Below are 13212 nucleotides of genomic sequence, written 5' to 3' on the forward strand. Positions count from 1 at the left end.
GTGATGTCATTAGAAGCTCATGCGTTTCTGGTTATAGAAACTGAAAATTTCACATCACACCCAGAATGTAGATGAGATTTTTTCTCCTAATATGTATGGATTTAGAATAGAACCACCTATATTAAATGAGGTATACACACCAGCCAAATGTATTTCATATCATCTCAGCCTTAGAAATCTCATCAGAGTTGTCATGTACCTGGACTACTTCACATACCTGAAGTCACAGGGTTTCTATGTCAAAAAATGACCTTTAGTGGCCTTGCCTCCACTCTGTCAACTACTCACTCCCCCCAGTGTAGAGACTCGAACATAGTAGGGGTTCAAGAAATGTTTGTCAAAATAAAATAAATAAAACTGAAACCCAGAATGAGGAAATGACTGGCCTCTCTATCTAGTGGGAAAACCAGGTTTAAAATGGAGAGCTGTTGTCTAATGGGTATACAGTTTCAATTTTATAAGATGAAAAAGTTCTGGAGCTGTTGCACAACAATGCAAATTTACTTATCACTACTGAACTGAACACTTAAAAATGATTAAGATGGCAAATTTCATGTTATGTGTTTTTACCACAATTAGAAACGAAAAATTATTAAATGGAAAAAAATTAAGTCTCCCTTAGTTTCCAAACCAGTTTGCCTCCTCTTTCTACTATACCATAGGGATATGTAAATTGTCCCATGATCACACAGATCTACAAGCATAATTCCAGAACTAGCTATCATAACTGTTGCTTCTTCAATATTTGTTTTCACATACTCATGGTTCACCCATAAATCTGTTTGTATGCTGAGAATTCATCTTAAAAAGTGTGGCCTTGCTCTCACATAAAAAGCATGGCCTTGCTCTCACATAAAAGCTAAGAGTTTTTTAAGTATTAAAGCCATTAGTCCAAACTTTAAGACTAGCAGGGATAATGAAAACTGCCCCTTTTGAGTGGTTACTATATAGCCCAGTGTTGTGCCAGGTGCTTTATATACATCTAAATGAATATTCACAATTGCTCTGCAAAGTAGGTCATTTTATCCCCAGTTTACAGATGAAGACACTGAGGATTAGAAATCAATTTACTCAAGGTCACAGATAGTAAGAATAAGTAGAAACGTCTATGTGAGTCTCCATTTGGTTAAACTGCATATATCCTAAAGTGGGCATTTAAGGAATTATGGTCTTGTATGTTCCCGTCATTTCCAAGCACCATATATCATTCTTGATACACATTTTTCTAGCTTCTCCAAAATAATTTATGCCCTTGTTCTTATTGGTGGGCTTGAAACAGTTCACGCCATTGTCTCAGTGACCTCCTTTTACAGCTAACTACATGATATATCTGTAGTGTCACCTCTGGCCTGCATTGAACAAAACAGAATATAGACCAATATAATTGTGCCTAATATACAGAATGTTGTTGGGAGGAAGGCAAGGGATAAAAGACTACAAATAGGGTACAGTGTATACTGCTCGGGTGATGGGTGCACCAAAATCTCACAAATCACCACTAAAGAACTTACTCATGTAACCAAATACCACCTATACCCTAGTAACTTATGGAAAAATAAAAATAAAGAGATTAATAATAAGGGTTTATACTACCCACTCCCGCCAAAACATGACTATTATACTGTACAATATAGCAAACATCTAAAACACAATCTTACCTGAGAATTTTCATCTAAGTTTTCCAATTTTTTTATTTTTTGTTTTACTTGAGCTATAGTCCCTGTTACATCAGCCAGTTCTGCTTGTTGGTTTAATAGAAATTCAACTTCAGTCACAAGCTAAAAATAGGAAACAAAGAGGTTTTAAAAACATAAAAATTATCCCCTTACGATCAAGTTTTATACAAAATGCTTTTAAACAAAAATATCGACATGGAGAAATTACACATATAAAGAATATTTGGTTATTTTATTCACAGAAATAGCTATAATCTGTTAAAATTTAACCTCATAGATATCAATGTGTACTCATGATGTATAAAAGATCACCATGTACATGTGTAGGTTTGTATATGAGGACATGTATTTGCATAAATGTATACGTGTGAGGTATGTATAGGTATATATACATTTGTGTGTGTGTGTGCGTGTATATATATATATATATTATATATATATATATATATAGCAAATATCTAAAACAAAATCTTACCTGAGAATTTTCATTTAAGTGTTTTTTTCATCATTCCCCAGCTCTCTGGTGAATTATTCTAAAAGCAAAAGCCCTCCGGAAGCAATAAGCATATCTCCCACCCAGACCTTCGTCTTTAATACCATTTCCCAGAAAAAGAAACCAGGGCTCCTCAAGGAAATAACTGATTCCAGGGTTGAGGCAGAATAGGTACAAGATGAACTTGGAATATATTTTTATGCCAGAAAGTAAGAAAGTGATTTATTTAAATGTTGGAGCATGTCACAAGGACACAGCAGCAATTTGAAACACCAAAATAGTCAAGAACACTAATAAATTATAAACCATCAAAAAACTAGGAATCAGAAAAGAAGTCAAATCATCTTTCTTTGCTGACAACATGATTCTATACCTAGAAAACACTAAAGACTACCAAAAGGCTCCTAGAATTGATAAACAACTTCAGGAAAGTTTTATGATACAAAATCAATGCACAAAAATCAGTAGCATTTCTATACACCAATAATGTTCATGCTGAAAGCCAAATCAAGAATGCAATTTCATTTACAATGACCACAAAAAGAATAAAATACCTAGTAATACATGTAGCCCAAGGAGGAGAAAAATCTCTATAAGGAGACCTACAAACACTGCTGAAATAAATCATACATGACACAAACAAATGGAAAAAACATTCCATGCTCATAGATTTGAAGAATCACTATCATTCAAATGGCCATACTGTCCAAAACAATCTGCCGATTAAATGCTATTCCTATCAAACTACCAACAGCCTTTTTCACAGAAGTAGAAAAACTATTCTAAAATTCATGTGGAACCACAAAAGAGCTCAAATAGCCAAAGCAATCATAAGCAAAAAGAACAAAGCCAGAAATAACATATTACCCAACATCAAACTATACCAAAGCAACATAGTCCTGGTACAAAAACAGACACTTAGACAAATGGAACAGAATAGAGAACCCAGAGATAAAGCCACGCACCTACAACCATCAGATCTTTTACGAAATCAACGAAAATAATCAAGAGGAAAGGACTCCCTATTCAACAAATGGTGCTGAGATAGCTGGCTAATCATATAAAGAAGAGTGAAACTGGACCCCTACCTTTCACCATATATAACAATTAACTAAGGATGGATTAAAGATCTAAATGCAAGACCTCAATATACAAGAATCTTGGGAGAAAAGCTAGGAAACACCAATCTGGACATTGGTCTTGGGAAAGAATTTATGACTAAAATTTCAAAAGCAATTTCAACAAATACAAAAATTGATACATGGGACCTAATTAAACTAAAGAGCTTCTGCATAACCAAAGAAGCTATCAACAGAGTAAACAGAGAACCTACAGAATGGGAGAAAATATTCACAAACTATGCATCTGACAAAAATCTAATATCCAGAATCTGTAAGGAACTTAAACAATTCAACAAGCAAAAAACTAATAACTCCATTAAAAAGTGAGCAGAGACATGAACAGATACTTCTCAAAAGGAGTCACACAAATTGCCAACAAACATGAGAAAATGCTCAATATCACTAATCATCAGAGAAATTCAAATCAAATGAGATACCATCTCACATCAGTCAGAATGGCTATTATTACAGAGACAAAAAGGAACAGATGCTAGTGAGGCTATGGAGAGAAGGGAACGCTGATATACTGTTGGTGAGAAAGTAAATTAGTTCAGCCACTGTGGAAGGCATCCTGAATATTTAAGAACTTAAGACAGAACTACCATTTGACCCAGCAATCCCATTACTGAGTATATACCCAATGGAAAATAAATCATTCTATCAAAAAGACAATGCAATTGTATGTTCACTGCAGCACTATTCACAATAGCAAAGACTTGGAATCAACCCAGGTGCCCATCAGTGATGGACCAGATAAAGAAAATGTGGTACAAATACATCATGGAATACTATGCAGCCATAAAAAAAACAAAATCATGTCTTTTGCAGCAACACGATGCAGCTGGAGGCCATTATCCTAAGCAAACTAACACGGAAACTGAAAACCAAACACAGTATGTTGTCACTTATAAGTGGAAGTTAAGCATTGGTTACACGTAGACATAAAGATAGAACAATAAATGCTGGAGACTACTAAAAGGGGGAAAAGGAGGAATGCAAGGGCTTAAAAACTAACTATTGGATATTATGCTCACTACCTGAGTAACGGCATCATTCACACCTCAAATCTCAGCATCACACAGTATACCCATGTAACAAACGTACATGTGTATGCCCTGAATCTAAAATAAAAGTTGAAAGTTTTAAAAACCAATGAGTAAAAAATCTTTGAATCAAATAAAGAAATAAATGGAGAGAAGGGAAGGCTCTTGCTTCAGTAGAATGCCTAGTGTGGACTGATAAATGTGGACTGGACATGGGGGTTGAAAATAATCATTATTTTGCAACCATCACAGCAAAGATTTGTCCAGGCAAACATTATCAGTTGATGCTAAATTTACGGGGAAATTTTGATGAGAAGCAGGATATTTGCATAACCTTAAATTTTCTCCCCACACATTTCCTACTAGTTAGAAGGGGAGTAAAATAGCTTTACAGTGGAGAAATTCAACAACACCCTGAATAGGTAATCAGAATCCACATCAACAATAAGAGGGAGGTAGGCATCATTCACCCGCAGATATGATTCCTTAAGAAGGACACTTCACTAATGTGGTATTCTAGCTGGTCATATACACTAAATAGAATCATGAGAAGATGTCCAACAAACTCCAAATGAAGAAAAATGTATTTAAAAAGGGACTATGGCTGGGCATGAGTCCTTATAGCTCATGCCTGGAATCCCAGCACTTTGGGAGGCTGAGGCAGGAGGATTGTTTGAGCCTAGGAGTTGCAGACCAGCCTGGGCAACACAGTGAGACCCCATCCCTACAAAAATTAAAAAGTTAGCCAGGCATGGTGGTGCATACCTGTAGTCCCAGCTACTTGGGAGGCTGAGGGGGGAGGATGGCTTAAGCCCAGGAGTTTAAGGCTACAGTAGCTATGATTGTGTCACTGTACTCCGGCCTGGGAGACAGAACTGTCTCAAAAAAAAAAAAAAGGACTATATTCTTCAAAATGTCAGAGTCATAAAAGACAAAGAAAGGCTGTGGAAATGTTCTACATTCAAGGGCACTTAAGACACAAGACAACTTAATGCAAGACTGGACCCTATATAGGATCCAATTCTGAAGGAAAAATAAATGCTATAAAAGACTTGACTGAGTCAACTGACAAAATTGAAATACCAATGGTAGATAATATAAAAGTATTGCATTGTTAAATGTACTGAATCTGATAACTGTACTATGGTTATATAACAGAATATCCCTATTACTAGAAAAAATGGAAGTATTTGGGGGAAAGGGCCATCATGTGTGCAACTTACACTCAAATGGGTCAGAAAATATATTATTTGTCAGATCAGAAAAAAATATTATCTGTATATATATGAGGGAGGGAATAAAAATAATAAAGCAAATGGAGTAAAATCTTATCATTAAGTTAATCTGGGAAGAAGGTATATGGGTATTTTTATTTTTCTTATATTTGCAATTTTTCTGTAACTTTATGTTTCTACCTGTTTTTTTAAAAAGTCATGTTTCTAGACATACAGAACTTGTCGACATGTCTCTATGAGATACACCATGTCAGTGAGATTATAATCTAAGACAAACAACAATATTGATTAAAGACAGGAATTAATGACTTGGGGAAACAGAACATAACTACAGGACAAGAATTTGGTATGGATGCAAATTAATATGTAAGTATAAGCATAATGGGTATGTTCAGGAAAAGTGCTATTTTCTATGTATTCAGTTGGAGAGGAGGGAGAAACACAAATACCTAGAAGGACCAAGAGCAACTTGACCTATTCTTTCTTTAGGGAAGGTTTCATGCAGAACATTTCAAAAGATGTTTGAATCAAAGGAGAGAAAACGCTAGTGGTAAATGAGCCCTGTGTCCAGAGTACAGTGCTCCTCCCAAACTTAACTCTGATGAGCAAGTGAAATACAAAGCAAGTAAGCCATTCATGGGCAGAAAACAAGCTGGGCACATGCAAGAGGAACAAGTGAGTTTTCCTTGGATCCTCTGGTGAAGTATATACTGTGAGAGAGACTGTGAGAAGGTTGAACAAGACCGCAAAAGGAAAAGAAACTAAATCTATGCATCTTGACCATATATGATGGATTTTCCGGGAAGGTCCAACTGGAATGTGTTTTTAATTATTTATTAAACTTATTTAATTTCATCTCTCAGGCTTTTCACAGGAATAAACTCCTGGATCAGAAATAAAAGCTTGTTAGGTCATATTAAATATGGTCAGCATAGGTACATGGGATTTAAAAACCAAGAAGGAAGTTGGTATTATTCCCTTGGAAAGCTACCTCATAACCTTGAATACCTTTAGATCTAAGATAAATTTGAATAACAAACCTCAAAGTAAAGAGTAACTTTGTCCCTGTCATACATATTGGCAGTTTGATACTTTTTCAAAGGAAATGAGTAAGCTGAAAAAGTAGAAGTCTCAGAATTTTAGTAGAGGTTTTCTTCAGTCTAAGCCAAGGTTCATTTACATTTGCGTCCTGTTTTTTTCTTTGTAGGTATAAATGGGCATCTTGCAAGACAGGATTTCTCATGATTAAGGAGTAAAAACCTCTGGTGTAATGAAAAAAGGTGTACAAAGAAATGTTTTAACTGACCTGTTGAAAATCCTGCTCAAACTTCCATAGTTGCAGATACTGCTCCATTTTTAATTGATGTTTTTCCCAAAATCCATCAAAAGCTGTTTCCATATCACGTACTTGAGTCAGCAACCTTAAGAAAGAAAACTCCAATAAATTCCTAAAAGCAACTATCTGTTTTGTAAGTATGTAAATAAGCATGGTCTGGACATTAAGAATTATAGGCAAAGTCATAGCCCATGACACTTGGTTCTACCTATAGAGAAAACCAATGTCCACAGAATCTCTTCTACAAGCAAAATCATCTCTGTAGGACAACCTAGAAATAAGTTCTCAGATTTCCAGAGGTCCAGGAATACTTTAACACTTAACATATTGCAGCAAAAATGTATAATTGCCTTTCAAAAATATAAAATAAGTAACTCTAAACCAAAAAGAGAGTACTCACTTATTAATAGTTTGCCAGTCACCACTTATTTGCTGATGACATTCCAGTCTTGAACTGACAGCTCCTTCAGTGTCAGGCACTTCCAGATTTGTTAGCAGAATTTTTCCTTCTTTGGTTACAGCTGTAATATCATTCTGTCCAAAGACACAAAAGGAGTATCAGCTAATTAGTAATCTAACCTGAATGATGTGATGGGAAGGGAGCATACAACTATGGCATGAAGAATAGAAACAGTTAATTCTAGAATGGCCTTTGCTTTCATAGCTCTCTGAAAATTCACAAAATTTCAAAATCTCAATGCCACAAAATCTAAAAGCTGTGAAGATCCAAGAAGCCCTTGCCTTAGAGATGAATGTTGCAATTAATGTTTTTATAAGATCATCATGGGCAGAAGTACCATGTGCTCTATTTGTAGCCTCCTTCTCTAACTGGTAGAAAGTTCCAATCCAGTCCATCCTATTCTGCTAATATTTTATTTACTTTTATTTACTTTTTTAGAGATGGGATCTTGCTGTGTTGCCCAGGCCGGACACAAACTCCTGGGCTCAAGCAATTCTCCTGCCTCAGGCTCCCGCGTAGCAGGGACAACAAATATGTACCACTGCACCTGGCACTGTTCTGCTAACACTTTTAATGAGCTCAAATAAAGCAGTAGTAGCACAATAAAAACCATCACAGTAGAAAGCATACAATTGCAAATAATACTTAATGCATATTCAGATACAGTTAAATGCCTTTGCTACTAATCCTTAATTGTTACCAATCACTCCCTGCCTTAAGTCTTATTTTACTTCACATTTAGGTTTAATTAACTCATCAAGAAGTATATGCCTCTATTCAGAAGGGCTTATCCTCAGTGGGTGGTGTAACAATATAGACCTTTCTCAGACATCTAAGAGTGATTTAAGATTTCTTTCAGGTGGTCCAAGAGTCCCTTGAAATTGTAAGCAAAAGTTTTGGTGTACATTTATTCTGAGGACAGATTCCATGACACCATCACCAATATGGGTAATAATATCAACATTAAAAGCCAATATTTATGAAGTACCAACTATGTACCGAACATTGTTATACATAGATCACTTTCTTTGCCTCATTTCATCTTCACAACAATCCTACCAGGTATGATGCATCATCATCATCATCAACCTCACTGTAAAGATAGAGAAACTGCAACTCAGAAAAGGTAAGCAAATTGCCTGACAACATGCAGTTTGTGAAAAACAGAGCTTTCTGTCCTTGGACAGAGCTTTGTTTTTAGATTGTGATTCAAAAAGTCAGTTTCTTGCAAATCAAACCACAATGAGATACCATCTCACACCAGTCAAAATGGCTATTATTAAAAAGACAAAAAATAACAGACGCTGGCGAGGCTACAGAGAAAAGGGAACACTGACACATACTTGTTGGGGACGTAAATTAGTTCAGTCACTATGGAAAGCAGTCTGGAGATTTCTCAAAGAGCTTAAAACAGAATACCATTCAACCCAGCATTCCCATTACTGGGTTTATACCCAAAGGAAAATAAATTGTTCTACCAAAAGACACATGCACTCATATGTCATTGCAGCACTATTCACAATAGTAGAAACATGGAATCAACCTAGGTGCCCAACAATGGTGGACTGTGTAAAGAAAATGTGGTACATATACACCATGGAATACTATACAGTCATAAAAAAGAACGAGATCATGTCCTCTGCAGCAACATGGATCCAGCTGTAGGCCATTATCCTAAGCAAATTAATGCAAGAACAGGAAAGCAAATACTGCATGTTCTCACAAGTGGGAGCTAAACATTAGGTACACATGGACATAAAGATGGGAACAATAGACAGTGGGGACTACTAGAGGAAGGAGGGTGGGAGGAGGGAGAGTGTTGAAAAACTACCTATCTGGTACTGTGCTCACTACCTGGGTGACAAGATCATTCATACACCAAACCTCAGCATCCCACAATTTATCCACGTAACAAACCTGCACATGTACCCTCTGGACCTAAAATAAAAGTTGGAAAAAAATTCAGTTTATCTTTTTAATTTAAACACATATCTCTATATACAGCTTTAATCTTCTAATGCACACAGTATGTCTATTATCAGGTGAAAGAGACGAGTTATATGAATGCCCAGTGCTTGTTCAGATTATTCTTAAACTTTCTGAAGAAAGTGGATCCAAAAAATACTTGCTGATTATCTGAATTGCACTTCAGAATCCTTCACAAAACAACACTCCACAAAGACCTGGGTAGGAGAGCACAAACAATTTGCAACCCCTGGTCTCCTGTAGGAAACATCAAGACCTAGTATTCTGCAGAGAAGAGAACTTACAATCAATTGAGCAATGTTAGCTTTGGTCACAAGGCTAGCTCACAGCAGAGATGGGACTAGAAACTCGGCCTCCTGACTCCTCATCAAAAATAAAAAATACAGCCATGCATCACTTAATGCTGGGGATATGTTCTAAGAAATGCATTGTTAGGTGATTTCATCATTTTGTGAACATCACAGAGTGCATTTACACAAACCTAGATGGATAGCCTACTGGACACCTAGGCTACAGGGTATAGCCTATTGCTCCTAAGCTACAAACCTGTACAGCATGTTACTGTACTGTATACTGTACACACAGTATACAGTTGTACACAACGGTATACATTTGTGTATCTAAACATATCTAAACATATCTAAACATAGAAAAGGTACAGTAAAAATATGGTATAATCTTATGGGACTACTGTCATATATGTGGTTCATCATTGATCAAAACAACCTTATGCAGTACATGACTGCACATAGTAAAACAAAAGACTATATTTCTTTTTCTGAAGCATTTATAAGATGTTTTTAAATAACTTCTCAAATTAATGCACCATTTACGGAGGGGACTCTTAGGTCTAACACATCCAGGACAGTCTTCTCTTATAAAGTATAATTTTTTTAGTTTTTAAATATATTACATAAATGTCTTTTACCTCCCCTTATGCAAAGTCAGTGTAAAATGGAGATAATAAACACCTCTCTAGATAAAGACCATGGAAATCTTTTGTTTGTCAACTCTATCAGACATACCTTCAACAGATGATACCTTTCAGCACGAACTGCCAGAATTTCTTCTATTGAGGGAATATCATCTGGTAGTTCTGCCTCAGCCAGTTCAGTTCCAAAGGACTGTAACATCTGAGCCATTTCTTTCACTGTGAGGGCAAAATTTTCTATCGCCTGCAAAGAGCCGGTGATTAATTATATGGTAACTCTGTGAGCATATCAAAAACTGGATCAGTAAGTGTATTTGTTTTTATTGGGGGTATAACAGCAAACACATATACTATGAACTCTCCTCTGCTAGAGAAATAAGGCATTGCTCTTGGCAATCAACTGCAACTCTTCATCTAAAGCTCTAAGAAACTGAAGGAAGATTAACAGTCTTCCTGAATATCTTTTATCCAAATTTCTTGACTTATTTCTTGGACACTAATGAAAACTATTTCTTAAAGATGCCATGTATTGAGTAGTTTGTTTTATTTTCTTGAAAATTACAATGTTTTCCTTATTCTATAAACTCTTCAACTGGCAAAATTGCCTTATAATAACTTTACTTCTGAAGAGAGATGAGAACAGTAAAGTCACTTTATATTTGTTTATTATCATTTGTGAATAAGCATTAGCATTACAAACAAGGTGATAATTGAAGGAAATGGGGGAAAAACTAGTCACAACAACTCATTTCAGGTACTATAGAATATTTGGAATGGTGGCCCCAAAGCCTTTGTTGCCATAAAATGGCAAGTAAGGTTTTGTTGTTTATTTTGTTTCTAAAATCAATTACTCTGAGAAAGAAGGGCAAAATGTAGAGACCATATGACCATCTGTTAACCATGCATATCAAAATATTTGCTTGTTTATTTATAGCATTACAGGTTATTAAAGGCTAGGCATTGCTAATTTTGGCAATACATCTTCATGTGAATGAATGAATTGTTGAATGAATGCATTGTTAAATGAATTAATGAATGAAATGTTGAGTGAAGAACAAGTATGAGGAAAATGGAATCCTAATTTAATGGGACATCATTAATTTCTTCAGAAGGTTTCCCCTATCTCTGGGATTAGAAGTCAAGATACTTATATACCACAGACATACTTGGGAGGTGCAGGGCCCTTGCCTATTTGTAAATTTCTAAAACAGAAGTACACTCTTTGCTACAAATCTAAATGCCTCAGAAACATCACTAGAATAATGAGATTAATAATACTACTTGCACTTATTGACGGTTTGCCATATGCTAGGCACTGTGTAAAACATTTTACTTTTGCTATATCATTTAGTCTTTTTAAGATCCCTATGAGGTAGGTATTATTAGTCCCATTTTACAGTTAGGAAAACTAAGACTCAGAGAGGTTATGTATATTATCCAAGGTCATACAACTGAAAATCAGCAGGACCAGGATTTGAATCCAAACCCTTCGTTTCTTCAAGTTACTACATAGCCACAGGAGGGGATGGGCAGAGTACGACCTCCTTATTCCCTAGGATTCTCCTTCAATTGCCATCCTCAGTGACTGCTCATCATTTCTAGATATTGCCTATGGAAGAAAACCAAGATGTTGAATTTATATGTATGTGAAAAGTGAGGGCCCAGAAAGCTGGGGTTTTTTGTTTTGTTTTGTTTTGTTTTGTTTTTTCAAATAGGAAAGAATTCTAGAACTAGATTTAAAGGCTAACATGAAGAACTATAGGCTCTACAGTAAGGGCAAAGACAACATACATTTCTGAAGATGATCCATTCACTGTGGCAGTACTGCAAGGTGCCGCCTAACTCAGGGGTTAATTGCTTGTCATCAATGTATGTCAGCAAATCACTAACTGAGCTCAGCATAACAACCTATATAAATAAGCAAAAAAGATACTGTTAACTGCCCTTCATGCCATCCCTCCATTAAACTGTAAAATGAACTTTGGCATACATTTAGCAGAAAGTTACCTCTGATAAATGGTTTTAACAGTTCTCTCCTGTACATGCCCCCATACATGTATGCACTACCTTCTTCAGATAATAACAGTTTTTATTTACAAAACATTTTCTGTAAAGCTAAATCAATCTCCACAGAAACCAAAACGCCTAATTTTCCTCCATCTAAAAGTTTGCATTGTTAATGGTCCAGCTTCTAAAAGAATGCTATGCTCACAACAAAGAAAAGGACTTTATGTAGTAAGTTATAATTTATCAGGAGGGGCTGACCTTTTCAAAAGTTTCAAAATTTATGAGCACCCTATTCCTAACCTTAAAAACATACAAAAATATTTTTAAAAAGTCATGGTACTCTGGACTAGCTCAGGATGTAAGTTCATGGGAGTTCAAATACATAAAACATACACTCAATTTTACTAAAAATAAAATTTCCTGCTTATATACACATACACACACATACATATACACACATGCACAAATACATATATACACATATATAACATATATGACATATATTTTTTGCAAAAGTAATTGCTTTGTTATAAATTGATGAATCGATTTCTTTTTTAAATGGTAGAAGTGAAAGACTTTTGGGCATTTCAAATGTATACTTTTAAAAGACAAATTTTAATTTTTTTCTTTTAAATGATACATGGGCACATGTAAAATATAAGCAGCATGGTACAAGTCTTCATGAGAATTAGAGGAACAAAACATTTAAATAATATACTCTTACTGGTAATTTAAGCATAAAATCCTCCTGACTAAATCGAAATCCAATGTCTGTGAACGTTCGTTGAAGAAAGCTGGTAGGACGTAAAACCAAAACCAAGTGCAAGTTCCCAGGGAAGGAAGCCTGTAGAAAGAAACAACAAAAGGTTGTTGTATTTTTGGTGGAGACGGGGTTTCGCCGTGTTGACCGGGCTGGTCTCCAGC

At 35.6% G+C, this 13212-nt stretch overlaps 1 protein-coding gene across 7 annotated transcripts in view; it reads right to left on the reverse strand.

Moving 5' to 3' along the window:
• Positions 1-13212, reverse strand: part of MCF2 (MCF.2 cell line derived transforming sequence) — a 130015-nt gene that overhangs the window by 34542 nt on the left and 82261 nt on the right. For all 7 annotated transcript variants that reach the window (XM_002832187.4, XM_002832189.4, XM_002832188.5 and 4 more), the window contains 6 exons: positions 13013-13132; positions 12073-12189; positions 10376-10525; positions 7305-7438; positions 6875-6989; positions 1659-1778 (listed from right to left, as the gene is read on the reverse strand). In XM_002832187.4, the coding sequence (XP_002832233.3) occupies positions 1659-1778; positions 6875-6989; positions 7305-7438; positions 10376-10525; positions 12073-12189; positions 13013-13132 (756 nt within the window). The remainder of the gene's footprint in view (positions 1-1658; positions 1779-6874; positions 6990-7304; positions 7439-10375; positions 10526-12072; positions 12190-13012; positions 13133-13212) is intronic.

This window comes from Pongo abelii, chromosome X (assembly GCF_028885655.2).
Source record: "Pongo abelii isolate AG06213 chromosome X, NHGRI_mPonAbe1-v2.0_pri, whole genome shotgun sequence".
Taxonomy (NCBI): domain Eukaryota; kingdom Metazoa; phylum Chordata; class Mammalia; order Primates; family Hominidae; genus Pongo; species Pongo abelii.